At 35.3% G+C, this 21,207-nt stretch overlaps 1 protein-coding gene across 1 annotated transcript in view; it reads left to right on the forward strand.

Moving 5' to 3' along the window:
- The window catches only part of LOC105228572 (IDLSRF-like peptide), a 150,761-nt gene that overhangs the window by 112,742 nt on the left and 16,812 nt on the right, over window positions 1–21,207 (forward strand). Inside the window, exon 4 of the mRNA XM_049447476.1 lies at window positions 12,710–12,908. Coding sequence (XP_049303433.1) covers window positions 12,710–12,908 — 199 coding nt within the window. The remainder of the gene's footprint in view (window positions 1–12,709; window positions 12,909–21,207) is intronic.

The following is a 21,207-nucleotide window of genomic DNA, read 5'->3' on the forward strand; positions in this document are numbered from 1 at the left end:
AAATTGGATTAAACGTTTGCATACGAGTACTTGCTTTGCCTCATAGTCCTAGTTTGGAGACGGCTATTGAGATTTGTATTAAAATACTTGAAAAAGTGATTTTGTTGTCCCTTCTACCTAAAAATGTTGTGCAATCACAGATGGCCCTCACTAATATTGTAAATATACTAAACCAGAACTAAAAGCTCGTATTTATTCTATTATTGGATTGGATTTAAGTAATATTGATGTACCATAGATTTACTAAAGACTACATATTTGATTTCCCAGAATTTAGAAAATCACTGAATCCTACAATATATAATATATATTAGAAGACCATTCAATTTCATTAATTAAAAGTTATGCAAACATTGATCCAACTTAATATCCAACCACAAAAATGAAAAAAAAAAACAACAAACTCCACAGCATGTTTGCATTCACCTCAATTATTTTAAGGCCAATTGTTGCACGGAACCGGGTAATATTCACTGCGCTCTCATGTGGGAAATTTATTAGAATTTTCTAGTTATGACCTCAGATATTTGTAAATTTATTTACGTTTTTTTTTCAGTTTTGTAGAACAACATGTTTGTGCACTCGTTGTTTAGTTTATTCGCTCGGTCCTTAAATGCAATATGAATTTTATTTGCACCTTCGGGGAAATCAGAAAAATGCCAACAGAACTGCAATATTTTCACGACGCAAAAGCATAAAAACAAAACAAACACTGTTGTTGTTGCTGTGAATAAACTAAATAAATAACTTATATACGTATACTGGTAAAGCGGCGTGAAACGAGGAATGGAGAAGGAATATATTATAAGTGCTCATAGTCGTAGTTATTGAAATAGCTTGGGGCATGCTTGGTCTTTTAGTGAGCACGAAAAGAATGTAGATAAGCATATATGTATAGGTAAATAACGGGTGATTTTTTTGAGGTTAGGATTTTCATGCATTAGTATTTGACAGATCACGTGGGATTTCAGACATGGTGTCAAAGAGAAAGATGCTCAGTATGCTTTGACATTTCATCATGAATAGACTTACTAACGAGCAACGCTTGCAAATCATTGAATTTTATTACCAAAATCAGTGTTCGGTTCGAAATGTGTTTATCGACAAATTTTGTTCAGCGATGAGGCTCATTTCTGGTTGAATGGCTACGTAAATAAGCAAAATTGCCGCATTTGGGGTGAAGAGCAACCAGAAGCCGTTCAAGAACTGCCCATGCATCCCGAAAAATGCACTGTTTGGTGTGGTTTGTACGCTGGTGGAATCATTGGACCGTATTTTTTCAAAGATGCTGTTGGACGCAACGTTACGGTGAATGGCGATCGCTATCGTTCGATGCTAACAAACTTTTTGTTGCCAAAAATGGAAGAACTGAACTTGGTTGACATGTGGTTTCAACAAGATGGCGCTACATGCCACACAGCTCGCGATTCTATGGCCATTTTGAGGGAAAACTTCGGACAACAATTCATCTCAAGAAATGGACCCGTAAGTTGGCCACCAAGATCATGCGATTTAACGCCTTTAGACTATTTTTTGTGGAGCTACGTCAAGTCTAAAGTCTACAGAAATAAGCCAGCAACTATTCCAGCTTTGGAAGACAACATTTCCGAAGAAATTCGGGCTATTCCGGCCGAAATGCTCGAAAAAGTTGCCCAAAATTGGACTTTCCGAATGGACCACCTAAGACGCAGCCGCGGTCAACATTTAAATGAAATTATCTTCAAAAAGTAAATGTCATGAACCAATCTAACGTTTCAAATAAAGAACCGATGAGATTTTGCAAATTTTATGCGTTTTTTTTTTTAAAAAGTTATCAAGCTTTTAAAAAATCACCCTATATATAAATGAATTGCTTGTGTGAATAGTTTCATGGGCATATTGATTGCGCTAAGCACTTGGGGTTTATACCCAACACAACAGGAAATAGTAAGGAAAGGGAAGCGCCGAGTTTGGACTAATCTGAACATTAAGATCTCATCTAGAATGGGTATAATGGTATTAACCTGAATATATTTTCATTGTCGAAATAAATAACACCGTATCGAGTAGGAAACCATGTTTGTGCATTTATCATATACATATACTTGTACATAAGTAGAAAAAGATATAAAAAATTCAGTTTGGTTTGAGTACTAAATATATCAGCATTTTCTAAGTGTAACAGTCTAAATTTCCATGACGTAAAACCATGTATGCCACAAAAAATACAAAAATAACTGAAGTATTGAGAAAAAATTATTATGAAATAGAAGGTCAGATTAAGTCCCAAGTTAATTAAGTGATTAATTTACAGAGTTATAAAACTCAAGCAGAAGTAAGCGTGAACAAAAAAGTCCAAAACCAACTCTTACCTTTTCAATTTATGTAACGGTTTTGTATGTTACCCCAAATATGGAAATATTTGCCATAAAAACCTGTTGGATGGCGCTGTGTGGCAATACATAAAGACTGGTACCACAAAAACACCGATCCACATAAACTTATTAAGTCCTAGTAAGATTTTTGTTTTCCACTAAAACTTGAGTCACCAAAAGCACATGGAATTGAGAGCTTACTAATATTAGGAATGTTTTAATCTAGCCTTCGTCAATTCTTAGTACTTCCTTCTTACTGTCCTTTATGTGGTCACTGTAGTAAATGCACAAGGCCCTACTTTTCTCATCTCTCCTTGTCCCGTCTATCGCACTTCTTGGAGGACGGTGATATCAGCCTTATTAACCAGCTAGGCGGCAGCACCTTCCCAATTAAGGCCACGGACAATTCAGATGCATGCTCTTGAATCGTAGTACAACGTTTACAGTTGTCTTCATCAAAAGGAATGTCTCTCATCCAAAGCTATTATGATCTTTTCATTGGATCGGTTTTTACGGGGCAGGCCAAGAACCCAGGGCACAACCCTGGGGAGGAATGTTCATTCTCACATTAGCTCGTATTCAAACGCATGTTCTTTGACTACTCAGATTACGCTTGGTCTAAGACCGCAAGTCGTTAGCCGCTTGAGCTATATGTAAAAGAGTCGTTTTTGGTCACTCCTAAGTGAATGGCGCTCAGAGAATTTTCCTCACTTGCGTAAACTTCTACAGATGGCTCCATTTTCCAGTTGGTGATAGACTGCTTCAATAATTTGTTTGTCTATTTTATATCGTTAGTTAACTTTTAAGAATATTTCCCAATAAGCAAAGTTCTATTTAAAATGCAAATCGATCGATTAACACCACATATTAAGGCATAAATAATTCCTCTTCATCTGCAACAGGGAGCACGGTTCCGATGTCTTGCAGGCTGAAGAAGGTTTTTAAATGGCCTTTGAAAAAGATTCAGGCCTCTAATTAGGAATAATCGGCGTGCCGAAAGTTCTTTGTTGGCTAACAGAAGTTTCAGGGTTCTAAGAGTGTATTGAATTCGAAATTTATGATAATGATACAACGAAATCGAAACGGCATTTCTTGGAAAATGATATAGGTAACTGTAATGGTTATCACAAGTGGATGAAGAAATTTATAAAGTTTTCATTGTTATTCAAACTTCATGCCTTACATTAGAGAAGCTTAGAAAATCAGACTGATATTCGTAAAATCATAAATGATCCCACTTGAACAGTAAGAAACACATAAAAAGCGTCGCCTTGAGCCTTTTATTAAGACGACTCATTAAAATCCAGTTAACTTTCCTGGTTTATAAAAGGTGCATACATACATATATCAACCGATATGCCTCAACTTTATTTATTATGATGGATTAAATGCCAAAAGTATAGTGTTCAGTTGAAACTACTATCATTGCGTTAAGATGAACCTCGCATGCTCTTAAGTAATACAAGAGACTTCTTGGGCTTATTTTTGAACCAGAAAGACTTCGCTGTCGCACAGGTAAATGTTGTTAACCAATGGTTACTGTACTCAAATAAGGTCCACAGATTCAGTGCTAGAATGGAATAGGCTTGTGGAGCACCGATCCAGTCAAATAATATTAAGGTAAGGGTGCCCATTCTCAGCTCAGCAGTTATTCAGTGTATATCGCTATTTTACCTAAATATGTTAATTCCATTTTCTGAAGACGGCATATCATTTCGATAATACATCAAAATTGATAGATTTCTGGAAAATGTACTATCGATTTTAAAACTAAGTTGAAATGTAGAACAAAGCGGAATATATAATATTAAATTTTACTTTCCGTGATTTATTGGTTAGATAGTTAACTAATATTCAGCACTGTTTGAACAATACGGTTTTATGGCGCGAGTCCCTTGATTTAGTTCTACCAATCAAATTTAAGAAAATCAATTAACCTCTTCTTTACCGAAAACTAAAAGCCATCTTTAAAAACTAAAAGATTGTATGAATTCATGTGACCTCAGTTTTATTCACCACCGTTTCCTATTATTATAAAATATGTATTCTTTATTGCACCATCAATAAGAAGTCCTCTCGTTTTAATAGCCAATAAAGTGCTTCCTTGGTTCACCTAAAATTACAAGCAGTAAAACTTGCAACCAATTCGTTGACAAACTCTGATGACATGAAGCTTTTCAATTTTTGAAGCACACATTTCCCTCGGTTTAATGAGCGTGTCGTGTCGTATACGTTGAAAATACTTCTCCAGGCTGCCATAAAATTTTTGATTATTTGCTGGCGAACTTAAAGATTTCGTCTCAAATACTTCTGTGATAAACTTAGTGTTTCTTATTTTATCATTTCATGGAACAAAAGCGCCATGGATACACTTATTACGTTCTAGTATTACGTTTGTTCCGTTAACCATCTTCTTTAATGCATTTCCTGTAAAATCATTTCTTGCTAACTTTTCAATGTCAACGATTTTGTTTGTTAATGTTCACATTCAACCAAAAGTGAGCTTCGTCACTGAACGAAGTTTCCTTGCGTCATCTCTTGATTGGTCATTTGATTTCAAGTCTTGGAGGAGTTAGATAACGTAATTTCGCAGGCCAAGATATTTTCGGATGACATGACCTAGCCAGCGTAGCTGCTGTCTTTCTATTTGCTGAACTATGTCAATGTCGGACAGCTCATGATTCCATCGAATGCGATACTCGCCGTTGCCAATGCAAAAAGGACCAAAAATCTTCCGCAGAACCTTTCTTTCGAAAACTCGTAACGTGGACTTATCAGATGTTGTCATCGCCCATGCCTCTGCTCATATAGCAGGACGGGGATGATGAGTGACTTGAAGAGTTTGATATTTCTTCGTTGAGAGAGGATTTAACTTCTCAATTGCTTACTCAGTCGGAAGTAGCACTTGTAAACAAGAATTGTTCTGCGTTGTATTTCGGCTGACATTATTGTTGCTGTTAATGCTAGTTCCAAGATAGACGAAATTGTCCACGACTTCGAAGTTATGATTGTCAACAGTGACGGGTGAGCCACGAGTGCGGCGACTATTTATTTGATGACAGGAGATATTTCGTCTTGCTCTCGTGCACTACCAGACACATTTGCTTCGCTTCTTTGCTCAACCTGGAAAAAGCAGATTTAACGTCGCGGATGTTCAGGGTTTTGTAGGTACTCTTACCGTGCGTTTTTGTAATGTGAGACAGTCTCAAGTCTCTAAATTTGAGATTTTAAGTTAGAGACAATTTTTGAGACTTGAGACGATTTTGCTATTCTGTAAGTGACAGTCACTAAAAATTTGCGAGTCTCTCAAATGAAAACGAACAGGCTTGACCATCTGTCACATTTCATTATTTAGAGATGTATCTAAAACCTGAATGAAAAAAGACTGCCGATAACAAATATTAAATTATCTTTAGCGCAGTAAAAGAGATTAATTACCAATTAAAATAAAAATAAAATGTTGTATTTGAAATACTATAGAGCTAAAATTTATGTGAAATTGATTTTTTTTTACTTTTACCTGATTGAGTTTTGTATAAAACATAAACACCAACAATCGATTATTATCTGTGATGATCTCTATAAGTGAATTGTCAATACATTCAAAATGGAAAACAAAGGTAAGTAAACGTTAAATTAAAGATTTGCTATTATATTCTTTTACTTGTATATAATTAACTGTTACATTTCCAGAATCCTTGCGCACAACAAAAGAGCAAATTGAATGCTACTTAGCATTTCTAGAGCTTCACCCTGAAATGAAGCTCCACAAAAACGATCCCACGCGACCCAAAAGGTTAGAAGAGCTGTGGATCGAGCTTTCTCAGCAGCTAAACGCCTTGAAAGGTCCATCACGTTCGCCTATCAAATGGAAGGAAGTAAATTTTTACATATACACTTATATATATATATTTCAATTGTAATAAATATCTTGTTTATTTTACAGTGTTTAAACCACTGGAAAAACCAGATTAGCTCAAGGGCAAGAAAGGCAAAAGTAAATAGGGTATTGACTGGTGGAGTACCAATGCAGGAAATTCAATCTTCCGAGTTGGAAGAGTGGGCGATGGAAACACTAGGGAGGACCGTGGTTGATGGACTGCCTGATGTCCCAACAATTGGAGTAGGGGTATGATTAAATAAAATCTTTGGGTATAATATGTTTATAAACATATTAGTAAATAAAATGGAATGATATTTTCTTTTTTCGTTTAGAACGACATTATAATCAATATAGATCCGCAGAGTCCGTCAGTAAGTGAGATGCCATCAACTTCACGTTCTCGAAGGCAGACTTCACAGGAAATGTTTGCTGACATGATGGCTACGATGAAGAGGAGGAGCGAAGAAGAGGCAAAATTTAGAGAGACATCGCAACAATGCTTCCAAAATGTTGCAGAGTCTTTGAACAATATAGCAAGTGCTATTTTAAAGCTATCGGAAGCTGTTAAAAAAAATTAAAAAAATATGTATCTTTAAGTTGTTCCTATTAATGTTTGTAATGTACATACACACAAAAGAAGACTGAATAAATGAATTTATTAATTTTTTATGAAAATATAAATGAAGGATTGATTTGTAAAGATATTTATTTGCAATTACGTCGTGCATTTATTCCGGCAGTGTAATACTGATTTGTTTGAGCTGGAGAATTATAATGAAAGGAAGAGTCCTCAAAATTTTCAATGTCGATTTCATCGAAGTCACAAATACCATGTTTTTGCAAAATGTTATTGAGCAAGTATAAACTTAAAACGAGGCGTTTGAGGGTGTATACCTCAGTACTCGCTCTTCAGATAAGCAACGGAAACGAGACTTTAAAACACCAAAGGCTCTTTCAATTATGTTTTTGGCCTTTATATGGACTCTGTTTTTATTTTTATGTTTTATTATACTTGTTTTAATTTAACTCATATATATATATATCTTTACCCCATTTTAATTGTGTTGTAGTGCTCTGTTGTATTTGGGAAGCTTATTTCCACATTTTTGTGTTCTAACACAAGTTTGCATATATGCCTTATATATATATACTTCGGGATATGCTAGGTTGACTCATGGCCGATAAATGGCTATTTCCAATGCAGTATTGGTATGAGAGCCAATTGAAAAAAATATAGCACTGAAACGAACTAGAAACAGTACACCTGCATAAGGTCCCAACACAACAATTTCGGAAAACGAAAATATTTTCTAAATATTCCCTCCTCCAAAAAAATAGATCCTCACTATTTATTAAGTGCGCCAAATTCCTCCTGTTTGCATTTCCAATTGAAAGAAATTAATAATATTTTTATATTCATTGCCATTAATTTTCATAAGATTGTAAAATTAACAGAAAAGCTGCGACTTCTTTTTTTTTCTCTTTTCTTTAATACGTTTATGACCTGCTTATTACCAGTTGACAAAATTTGAGTCAAAGTTTTGAGACTAGATACTAGAGACTGTATTGTGAATAGTAACTAGTCTCAAATTGAGACTTTACCTCAAAATGTCTCGAATAGAGACTGGAGACTGCTTACAGAATCCCGCTATTAATGTTATCTAACGCATACTCATGTTATGAGCAGTAACTCTGAACTGAAATGCTCTTCGGAGCATAATGCTCGTAGAGTACCGGAGTGTAAGTCTGTTAAAGTGCCTTTTATACTATGTGTGAGATTGTAATATTTGAGCCAATGGATGTCTATCTAGGAATATGATTTTCTGACTTTGAGGTGGGTATAGTATATAGAAATGAGTTTAGATTACAGCATTTTAGGGTATAAACGAGCGGTTCTCATTATTCTATCTATTTACTAATTATATACGATTACATATTTATTAGTGCCGTCTTAAAAAATGTGAATTAAATATTTTTTAAATCTTTTCAATAGACTTCTTATATTTAAAATTTTTAGTAAGGACCTGATACCTTTTCCCTACTTTCATTGACTTCTGCTTTATGAGAAAAACAAGTTTGTATTTATTTTCAAGTACAACCCTAATGAACAAACATATTTAACGGCTGAACACTTTTTGCCAACTTGAACAAAATCTGTGTTTACATCTTCGCATCAGCTTTAACTTTGGCCTTCCGAATTTTAAAGTGAGTTTTTGTTTGGTTCACCTTATTCAATTAGCGACTAACGGCTGAAACGCAATTCCGGACTTAAAATAAAACAACAATATTGACTTTTATGCATGAAAATTGCTTTTAAAAACAGAATATAATAAAAGCGAAAAATAATATTTGAAAATGAGATAAAACAAACAAGCCAGCGGCAGGCGGCAGCCACAGACACATTTTATTAAAAGCAATTTCATGTAGGTGCCAAACAAACAAACAAACAACAAAAAAGCAAAAAGTGTTAGTCAAAAAGGTGGCCGCATTAAACTTAGCATATTTTGCGGCGCAACGCAATTAAAAATGACGCAAATGCGTAAATTGTTTTCGACGCTGCTTTTGTTTTACTGCCATACCTTTTTATAACTGAGTATGCATATGTGTGGTTTCTGTTGTTTTCTTTTTATTTGCTTTAAAGCATCACAATAGCGCGGAGTCCGTGTAGTTGTAATGAACGCCTGAATGTATACTTTCATTTTTGGGGGTCCCTTTTGGTGTGAGGCAAATTAAAATACAATTAAATGCTAAAAAATGCAAACAAAATGTCAAAACGCTAATTGAAAAGCAAATATTTATTTGAATTTTATTGCTTTTTAATTAAATATGAACGAAAGTATGAATCTAATTAGCTTATGTCAAACAAAGACTGTATTTTTGTACATACAAGAAGACACTACTTATTTTTGAATTAAACAAATATTGACTATAATCCTAAAACGTCGGAAGCTCTATAATGGATGTATACATTGTGATAAAAAAGTACCCGGAAATTGTAACCAAAAAGCAAAATTGTTAATTATTTAACAATATTTATTTTGTCGCCTTCGAAATAATTTCCAGGAGATGTAATACACTTATGCCAACGAATTTTCTAGTCCTCTAAACACTTTTTGGTATGGTTTCCAGCTCCTTCAGCGAATTTTGTTTTATTTCTTTGCTCGACTGAAAAAGGATTCCGTTTGGGGAATAATAAAAAAGATCACACGGAGCCAAATCTGATGAATATGGTGGGCTCGTTTTTCCCTCCATGTCAAACTGATAAACCCATATCTCATCGGCAGTTATAATGCTCTCCATAAATGTGGCATCAATATTCGCATAAAGTGTGTCCATAGAAACTTGTTTACGGTACTTTTTGTCGACCAAGAACGCGTTTCATATCCAAAATGTCGACCAAATTCATGCGAAGCACTCGCCTGACGATTTTCAAGCACCATATTCTTGACTTGTTTAGTATTTTAATCAGTTGAAGACGTCGAAGGTCGTTCAGACCTAGGTATGTCATCAACGATCTCTCGACCGTCTTTGAAGGCTTTGTACTATTCGTAGGCTTGTGTTTTTAATAAAACTAAATTTCTGTAATCACTTTTTTCAACATTCGCAATGATTTCGCACGAAATTTGAAACAAATGCTTTATTTCATATTTGTATCCATTGTAAAAATCGCCACGCATTATTGTGGTGTAGTTGCTGTAAACAATTGGTTGGCAGATTGCGTCTACCAACTTAGCTAAATATAAATTTAGCTCAGGTGGTCTTTCCGGCAAACATTTATTCACCCATTCATAAGAACATGTGAATGAGTACATTCAGAAACTCACTCTACTGCCAGAAGGACACAGGTCGAATACTGCACTATCAAATTCTACTATACTCTCTTGCATTGTACTGTAACTGTCACAGAGTTCCTTAATATTGGGTTTAATGTAGTATACCTTAATAGCTGAAAATGACATGAAGCAAATACTGACAGTCATGACCGCTCATAAAGTTGATTTGCGGTTAATCATACGGCTCAGTGACTTTTGAAACTGGCAAGTTTTATTGTGGTTGAACAATTTCTGCATTAATTATTGTTTTCTCTGCATGTATGATGTGAGTGAAGAGAAAAGGATGTGCTTGTTGACAAAAACATACAAATTTCTGTTAAAGTATATTTTATGGTCTAAAATAGAAGATACGCTTGGACGACTTTTAGTTTCCATTATCGTAATACCATTGTTAGTCGTCTCGCCGAAGACTATAAACTGCTCTGGAATTGGAAATGTCCTTGCTTTGTGATGCAAACAATCGTTTTTGAATCCGATCTGTTCTAGAAACAAAGCCAGACTTGGTAATAAAGATTTCAGAAAAAAGTCCGAGGTTGTCATTTTTAATTCAGATTTCGAAATTGTGCGCCATAGATGCACCTTACTAGGATATATAGGTGATATTATGTATTATAACTGACTGAGGTGATCCAATGGATTAAAGCAGTAAGACCGTTCTCTAGCAGATTTGTGAACCGTCTTGAAAACATATAAAACGAATGGTTTGTTTTAGATTCGGATCAGATGAATTGACGGAATAACTTTGATTCAATACTCTCTTATGTAATAAATGTGAGATTTGTGCGTTTATATTAGTTCCAACGTATTTTCAAGCCAGATCGTTTATGTTATATGGTTGGCTCTTGAATCCCTGTTTTAAGCCAAGTCGAGTTTCTCAACGAATTTACTGTCAGAGCCTTAATGTCTGTATATATTATGGGTTCGTTTGAAACAAGTTTGTCTATCCCCGTCTATAAGAATGCCCCACAATATGAGCATTTCTAAACCATTTCAAGTATAAAAATTTTTGTTATATTTTATTTTTTAATTTTTTCAAGGTTTTAATTTAATGCTCATCTACTCGTAATATCGCCAGCTTAAAGTGTTACATATATCGTTGTTCTCTCTTGCAGTCTCTCTTGTAGTCTCTCGAGTTTAAGATAGTTTCTCTTTGTTCGTTTGTAAACGTCGCTCCGTTGCAAAACAACTGTACTGCCATCTGAGAAGTTTCCGTGTTTACCGCTTTCTCTCATGTACCAACTTAAATTTTAAAGAAGAGTGAATTTATCGCAATGACGTTATACACCATTTAAAGTTGACCCATCTGGCAACGCTGTAACTTTTAACAGCGCTGACAAATCGGCTAATGTCATACCGCGTTAGAAGCGTCATTCGAAGACAATTTATACCATGGAACAGTACACTCCAAAAGAACGCGCTGAAATTGTTCAGCTTTATATATTCAAAATAACTTTCAATTGTGTTAACTCAACGTGCGTTTCGCAAAAAAAATAAAGTGAAAAGTGCTCCAGTTAAGAACACAATTAAGTCTTTATACGCAAAATTTGTGAACACCGGTAATCTCAGTAATGCCAGTCATGCATCCAGACAACGCACTGATGAAAATATCGAAGCTGTACGAGCCAGTATTGAGGAGACTCCATCGACATCGAGTTATCGCCGCTCTCAGGAATTAGACATCTCTCGCACCACTCTCCGACGCATAATTCATAAAGATTTGAAGATGTTTCCATATAAAATTCAAATGGCACAAAAACTAAACCCAGCTGATTATCCGCGACGCCTTAATTTTGGCAAATGGCCATCCATTTTCCCGGGCGATTGATATCGAAAAATGGTGATGTACTGGCCACCGAGATCACCAGATTTGACGCCACCAGACTTTTATTTGTGGGGTTATTTGAAATCCAAGTATACGCTAATAAGCCAGACCTTAGCTCAACTGAAAGCCAACATTCGACGTGAAACAGCCGCCATATCATCCGAAACATTGGCCAAAGTCATGGAAAATGTCGAAAAAAGAGTGCATTTAGCTGTCCAAAGCTAGGTGCCCATTTACGCGATCTAATTTTTAAATATTAGCTGAAACAAATCCGACCAAAATAAATTATTTTTGAAATGAACAAAAAACATTGTTTTCTTTTGTTCTTTTTTTTAGAAACTTTAAATGGCCTACCCTGTATCATATATTATACCAAGTCCTTGACGCACTTTAAGGGCGCACTGGTCGAACGCTTTGGTAGAATTATATTTAAAGTAGGAAGAGAAACCTCAGCTCGGTACTTAATATGAGTGCCAGTTCTTGATGATTTAAACGATTTTCCTCTGCTTCTGTCATAATTGAACACCCTGTAATTTTAGTTCGTAAACTTTCACATATTTGCTAATTTATTACGTCTTTTTTTCAATTACGCATCCAGCTGAACTATAACTTGAAGCTTGAGGCAGTAGTGAGTTCGGTGCGCAGCACTCGAATGCCGCGGATAAAAGCCTTGCATCGGGCATAAACAATTTTTATTAGCACTTAAAATAATAATATTTACTGATTTGGATTTTGTTGCGCCAAACAGTTACTGGCCTACATGTATATATCTGCGTATATTTTGCTTCTCTTTAGTCATGACTTTCTTTCCTTGCAGCTAAACGCCCACCTGTTGAGGAGACCGCCTCCTTCCTGCAAAGTCTAATCGCCTCGCATGGTCCCAATTACTTGGAGAAGCTGTTCGGCAGTAAGGCTCGCGACGCACTCGCTCCGTTGGGTGGCGTGGAGAAGGTTGCCATAGCCCTGAGCGAATCACAGACGATTGAAGATTTTGGCGCCGCATTGCATTTGATGAGGTGAGTAATTGAGCGAAAGTAAAGACGAAGGACGAATAAAATTCAGTGAAACAGTGGCGTATAAGCATATATATAGTATATGCGACGTATATATATAAGTATATATATATATATATATGAACAGAAACGTGTTGTGGCAACCAAAATTCTGCAAATACATTTGGCGAGAATATTCAATTATGCAGTGCTTTCGTAATCACTTTTATGTCCACCCACAACCACACCGATTTCAAGTACCACATATATTTGTATGACTAATTCTATCGACGTTTCACTTTTGCTGCATTATAAATTCACTTTGATCTAATATTGCCTTTAATAAAAATTTTAATATTTTGATAATTAATGTTGGTGCAGTAGTCTCAATCGTACATACGGACAAAGTATCTGCAAATAAAGAAGTATCAGAAATTCTCAAAAAACTCGACTTGTGTTACAAGTTAAATTAATTGATTAAAAATGAATTTCTATTTCAAGGCATACCTTTCAAAGATGAAGAAGTATAAAACATATTAAAAGTTTAATATTACTCTCTGTAGTTGTTAGCTCTATCAGTACTTGCTAAATGGTCGATTATATAAAACGCTTTTATTTGCTGTGCCTGTATGTACATATGTTTGTAGTTTTTCCAGTGCCACTAAAAGCAGCGTATGTTTGAATGACACTGTAACAAAACGATTGATAGAGAAGAAAAAGTCCCTAAAAGTTTGCAATTTGTAATTAAAAGCACTAACGATCTTCCCGTCACTAAATCTATCCGTCTTCAACCATCTTCCAAGCGAAAGTACCAGATAACGGTGAAGCGGGATGGCAAGATTTTATGCGTCAACTTATCATAGTTTATTAAAATTTGAGCTAATTGAGCTCAGACGAGTCATTAGTATGAACTAGCAACGAATGTAGTATGTACTCGTATGTGAATGAAGAAGTTCGAATAGCAATTCCCTCCATTTCGTTGGAAGGACCAAGTGGAGAAGGACCTGGCTTCGCTTGGAATATCAAATTAGCGCCACGTAGCGAAAAGAAGAAACGACTGGCGCGCTATTGTTAACTCAGCTTTAATCGCGTAAGCGGTGACTTCGCCAGTAAAGAAGAAGAAACGCTTTATATGTCTCGATTTACCCCTGTAAAGAGTAGAAGGAACCTGGCGCAGATGAAGTAATTGACATGACAGCTATTAAGGCGTGTCATCGATCAAGTTGGGCGAGTTTGGTTGGCTTCCGAATGGCTTCAAATGGTTTATTTCTAAATAACAGTATTTAAGAATAGGCATTTATGAATAATTACATTATTGATAATTACTTACCGCAATATGCCCTTCCACTTTCCTGGCTGATCGATGAATAAGCTCAAACACGATATGCAGTGGCATATATGCACAAAGGCACTTGCATTTACCGTGCAGATCAGCACAGCTAGGATAGAGGGAAAACATACTGCAGCTTACAAACAAGTATATAAGCCCAGATAACTATTTAGAGAAATTCTTGAGAATGTTACACTCTATGCCAAAAGCATAGTCCCCATCACATCTACGGTGAAACTCCCTAAAATATTTTTGATCATAATAATGTCGCGTTTTTCTACATCGCTATCTAAGGTGTCAACTGTTCAGCCATCGGCGCCACGGTGAGAAACATGAACTTCGTTTGACCAGCGGTAAATGTGAGCGTGAGCTTGTTGCGTATTATGCGCGTTTTTCTAGCTTTCAAATACAAATAAATTACCAGTGGGGGGATACCGATACCATACTGACCTTACATAAAAAGAATTAAAAGTGCAATATTGTGAAACGCAAAAATAATATTCTTCCATATTTACGTTTGCTATGGGTTTTGGGGATATTGGGGATATCTTTCTTTTACAAAGCAATGGAATATGATACATGTATTTATAACTTTTCTATTTTGATGAAAATCAATCTTTTCCAATGCCATAAATGATATATTGATTTGCCAAACATATTGATATTTAACATTAAATTATGCAGCCAGAACAGCACAAATAAATTTCTCTCAGCAAGTATTAACTCAAAAGGTCAGCATATTTTTATATAAATATATAAATATTGTATATATTTACGAATGACCGCACCCAATGCCTATCAAAATAGCACACGTTTTCATTACCATCCAATGTAATAAGTAAATCTCGATATAACAAAATAAATTGCGATATTATCTGAAAAAGGTCATTCGACTCCGGTTTATTAAAATTTATTGACCAGCGAAGCTAATTTGGCAGCCCGCAGGCTCGGCGACGCGACAAGGCACAATTTTTTTTTTTGTTATTTTGTCTGATACGTAGACAGAAAATCCTGCATTAAAGCCAGAGGAGAGAAATGTCAAATTATTATCTTTTGACTTTCTAATAAGGTAAAGGTAAACGAAAAATATCTTGCGGTTATTTGCTGCTTGTTATTAAATATGACCCTGGTATACGTGAAATTTATAAATTGGAATACAAGAATTCCTAAACTAACACATCCGAACACATTGTTATGCAACTGTACTCGGGCGGTGTAGTAATTTTTTATTACTGAAAGGTAATCCATTTCGAGGTTCCATAAATTTTTAAGAAAAAAAAAACAGAAACTTCAAATTTAATGGAACACGTTTACTATCATACGAAAGAACATTCTCTATCAATTATTGTTTGAAAATTATCTCTTTCAAATCTTGGCCGCGGCTACGTGTCAGATGGTCCATCCGTTGAGTTCAATTTTCGATGACTTCGAAGCGGAATTTTCCGCATAGACTTTAAACTTTACATATCCACACAGGAAAAGGTCTAACGATGTAATATCGTATGATCTGGGTATCCTATACGTCAAATTATCAGCTCCGTTCGTTGAATGATGCAATACGTGTTAAGTGGCCTCGTCGTGTTGAAACCAAATGTCGCGAGCTTCAATAGTTGGTTATCACTGGTATCATTTTTGAAGAAATATGGACCGATGACTCACCCGATCCACAAACTACACCAACCTTTGTGTTTTCTGCTTATCGTTCAGATCATAAGTAATAAAATTATAAATAAAATAAATAACTCTATTTTAGAGTTTAAAGAGTCTAAAACAGTCTAGACATTAGTTTGCAAAAGTATGAAAGTACCTCTACTGTTTATCATACTATCTAGGAACTTGAAATACTTTTTCTAATATCTTAACGTGAAGAGTTTCGGACTGGGAATGAAACGAGATAATCAACTATTTTCCTTAAAATATATTTGGGGAACGAAACAAAACTTAACGATTTCAAGTTAAGTGGTTAGGAGTAGTCAGAAGCACGAAAAAATTAGAATTTTTTCGCTATTAAATGGTGTTATTTTACAAAAGTAGTAATATGGCATTATTATAAAGTGTATTGACTTGAAGTCACGAAAATTTAAAAAAAAAAATTATTTCCAAAGTTATAGTTGTTTGTGTAGACCCAGTTCCAAAAAAAGGTACTTGCGGTGGCAATCATAAGGCCTTGAAGATTCATCTAAAATCAATCGGACAAAAAAAAAATAGTTTTATAAAGAGATAATCCTGGGGCTGATCGAAGGAGTTTTTTTTTTCAAAAATTAACAAAATGGCGGCCTCAGGAAATTTTTGTTTAAATTTTTGAGGAAAAATCAAGAGTTAATCGGTCTTAAAAGTCGAAATTTTTGGAAAAAAATATCCTTCGATCAGGCCCGAGTTTATTATATATTCTAAAAGCTGTATAAATTTCATTAAAATCGACTGAGGGGTTTTCGAGTTACAGTTGTCACCAGTTCCAAAATAATAGTTTTGAGAAAAACGCGCTTAAAGTGACAAAGCGCTTTGAAGTGTCCGAGCTCTTTTCGCTATTTGTCGAATAACTCAAGTACTAATTATCGGATCAACGTGGAATTTTCAGAGAATATTTTTAAGATATTACACTTAACGAAAATGCAAGAAAAAATATATATTTTTTGAAAATTCTGACTACCCCTAACCCCTTAAATACACTTTTTACCGTAAAGTTATTAGCGAATCTAACGTTCCTAAATCTGTCTTGTTAGACCTGGGCTATATCTGTTTCTTTATCCTGCAATTGGTTATATAAATATAAAGCTCTCTTTTAATCATTCTTAGCGGGCATGGTATTAGCTCGGCCTCGAATTCGTCTAACAAGTTTTCTAGATCGACCAACTCTTCCGCTTTTCTTTTGTCGGAAACTTTCTTATGACCGTCATCTTTCCACAGTTATTCAATAGAGTTTGGTGGGCGGGCAGACTGATAGCAAATCCTGCGAAATTCGCTTATCCTCTCGTCCTTATTTTTAATATAAAAAAGTGTATTTTTTAAACATGTGGTTTTCAACTAGAAATAAGTTTATTATACATATGTATATAATATAATTTTATTTTATTTTATAGAATAAAGCTTTATTATAAAGATAGAAGTTTTTCCGCCGCGGCTGGCTCGAATAAATTGCAGCCAACTTTTACTATGTCAGAAATTATGTACGTAAGTCAGAAATAACGTTTCTCGGACTTACAAGACTTTCTTCAGACTTCACACAAAATAGTCTACCGGTGTTAAATCTCACGATCATGGAGGCCATGCTGGTGAGCTTGCAAAGCGAGAGGCTGCGCTCATTAAAAGTTTCCTTCAATAAATTGATTGTGTCGTTGGCTGCATGGCATGCACCTAACTCTATTATTATTAAATATTGTTTCGATATTTATTTCGTTGTCAAAGTGATATGAAAACTCTGTTTTTAATATCTTAACAAATTAATTGCCAAAGCTCCTTAATGAGTGATATCGCCTCCACGGAATGCATTGTTTATGACACAACCGCAGTGGTTTCACTCTCTGCCTTGTATATTCTGCCCACACTTAATTTTCAGTCCACTTTGCTCTTCCGCTTTGTCAATTTCATAATTATTTTGCAATCCGATTTACTCGTTGGCATTTATTGTTAAATTCTGGCATTATTTAGGGCACCGAGAGCAAAAAAAAAATTGTGTAATTTGTCAGGATAATATTTACGAAAATATTTTTCTAGCATTATTTAATAATTGCTTTATTATTTTAAGCTATTTTGGTTGATAAATTAATCAATAATTTTGTAGCTAAAAGAATTATAAGTGTTTTTAATATGATTTACATCTAAACCGAGGATTAAAAAATATACTCCAATTACAAAAGCATAATAAATGTGCGTTTAATATTTATATTCGGTTATTGAATAAATATATTAAAGCACAATATCGCCAGTCATTTATTACACGACTATGGCGTACTTAATTGTAATGTGTAATAAAATTTTAATTAACCACAGTATACAACCATGCGCTGCACATAATGAATGGATGAGATATGAGCCAGTTTCGGGACCGCTGGGAGAAAAAATAACACCTGCTGTGAATAATTGTACCTTGCATGGTCAACGGCGTTTGCTTTACCGAGAATTATTTATATATTTGAGAAGGCGCACATACTCGTGTATATATAATAACGGGTGATTTTTTTGAGGTTAGGATTTTCATGCATTAGTATTTGACAGATCACGCGGGATTTCAGACATGGTGTCAAAGAGAAAGATGCTCAGTATGCTTTGACATTTCATCATGAATAGACTTACTAACGAGCAACGCTTGCAAATCATTGAATTTTATTACCAAAATCAGTGTTCGGTTCGAAATGTGTTTATCGACAAATTTTGTTCAGCGATGAGGCTCATTTCTGGTTGAATGGCTACGTAAATAAGCAAAATTGCCGCATTTGGGGTGAAGAGCAACCAGAAGCCGTTCAAGAACTGCCCATGCATCCCGAAAAATGCACTGTTTGGTGTGGTTTGTACGCTGGTGGAATCATTGGACCGTATTTTTTCAAAGATGCTGTTGGACGCAACGTTACGGTGAATGGCGATCGCTATCGTTCGATGCTAACAAACTTTTTGTTGCCAAAAATGGAAGAACTGAACTTGGTTGACATGTGGTTTCAACAAGATGGCGCTACATGTCACACAGCTCGCGATTCTATGGCCATTTTGAGGGAAAACTTCGGACAACAATTCATCTCAAGAAATGGACCCGTAAGTTGGCCACCAAGATCATGCGATTTAACGCCTTTAGACTATTTTTTGTGGGGCTACGTCAAGTCTAAAGTCTACAGAAATAAGCCAGCAACTATTCCAGCTTTGGAAGACAACATTTCCGAAGAAATTCGGGCTATTCCGGCCGAAATGCTCGAAAAAGTTGCCCAAAATTGGACTTTCCGAATGGACCACCTAAGACGCAGCCGCGGTCAACATTTAAATGAAATTATCTTCAAAAAGTAAATGTCATGAACCAATCTAACGTTTCAAATAAAGAACCGATGAGATTTTGCAAATTTTATGCGTTTTTTTTTTTTAAAAAAGTTATCAAGCTCTTAAAAAATCACCCTATATAATATATAGACATTTGCTTTATAAAACACATGCGCATTTAATTCCATAGTACATGTATGAGTATATATATAATATATATTACCACATCCGTTTTCATTATCTCACAATGTAATCTGGTTATATGAATTAAGTAATTAAGATGTATGTGAAATTAACGATTCAATTTGATTTACGCATGACGAGTTTGTTCCTTGGACATTTTTCTCATAGAGACACAATTCACTGCCCAAAAGGCAATGAGACATAAAAAATACGAATAAGCAAAGAATAAGGAATCGCTGTGGCAATTACTCTTATCAAGATTCTCACAAGTATCTAGCGCTCGGCCTTGAATACGACAATGAAATTACCAATTAAATTAATGAACCCATAATTGATGCCAAATTCTACTGGCAAGTTACGTTGAAAAGCGTACTAAATAAAACAGAAATTGTAGGTTCTTAAAAGCAAAAGCATGACGGCTTTCATAAATTGTGCCTAATTGTGTTGTGTGGCTTAAGGCTGGGTTTAAAAGAAATCACAAATCTTCGTTGCTGCCAACTCAAAGACTTTTTCTTTCTTTGTTTCTTTCTTTTTTACTCAAGTTGCCCTCCACCAATCAATCGGTTTCGCTCAACAAGCCATCCGCTAAAAGATAACCTAATTTTACGAAAAGTCGAACCATAACAAAGCATATGATATCTTTAAACTACTCGCAGATGACCCAAAATTTGCAAGACCATCAGATCGCATTACGTTTACACATATTCATCATTTATTAAGATGACTTATTTCGGTAATCGTTTGGAAATATAGAAAATTGCAAAATGAGTGCTCTTCAACATTCCTAAAGAATATATATACTTAGTATATTCCATATACAAAACAACCTAGGAGTTTTGAATATTGATGACAATGAAAAAAGTCTGAATGCCCTGCATTTAGGTTAAAAGGTCTTGGATTTCACGAAACATTGGAAATGGAAATCGCACATTTGCGCAGTTTTGCGATGTATTCAAGACAAATTGTCTATACATGGTCCAACTTCAGCTCGGTCTCCTCGTGCACTTAACCTAAAAATTGTCTTGAGTATCTCCGTTAGTTACAGTATAAGAAACAATTTGAACCTTGGCAATACTAATAAAAAACAGAATTTTCTGAACACTCATTTAACTAGATATTGATTATCTACATTGTCCGGGAGCTAACCTTACAGTTAATACAGGGTTTGTGTGGAAAGTAGTTAAACAAATTTATTGAACCAATCGTTACAGTTCTAAATTGGCTCTTTCTGCGTCGAGGCTGGGCTGCTAGCATGATTTCCAAGCATTGAAAAAGACCATGAGCATCGTATGTCACTCGGAAGATTGTTTCTTTTGTCACACCACTTCTTGCTAAAGCAACATCTGTGTAAACCTGTTCGATCATATCAAACGCTTCTGTCGTCGATTTACCGAGTTTCATACAGAACTTAATCACGTACGTCTGCTCTAACGAACGCTGCATTTTCGGCTTGCACCACTCACAGAAACACGTCACGTGAAAATGTTTGTCTTGACTCTCCAGGTGCTCGGAGACAACTAACCAACCGCTGTTTAGCGGGAAATACTTTTTTGTATTCTTCACCGCAGAAGACTTAACTGTGTCTCAAATGTGCATTTCACATTTTCAGCAAGCGGATGCCTTTTGAGCTCCAGTAATTTATAATCTGACGCTGAAGGCTTACTAGTTACAATATGAATCCGATTGTATGGATTAATGGACTCTCTACTCTTGCAACGGTTGTACATATCACCTAAAACTAGGCGAGATAGATATGGGGTTATATATATATATTTATATAGTACCAAAAATCAGAATAACACGATGAGTTGAAATCCGGATAACTGTCTGTTTGTACTTGATTCTTGC

This window comes from Bactrocera dorsalis, chromosome 2, assembly GCF_023373825.1.
Source record: "Bactrocera dorsalis isolate Fly_Bdor chromosome 2, ASM2337382v1, whole genome shotgun sequence".
Lineage (NCBI taxonomy): Eukaryota > Metazoa > Arthropoda > Insecta > Diptera > Tephritidae > Bactrocera > Bactrocera dorsalis.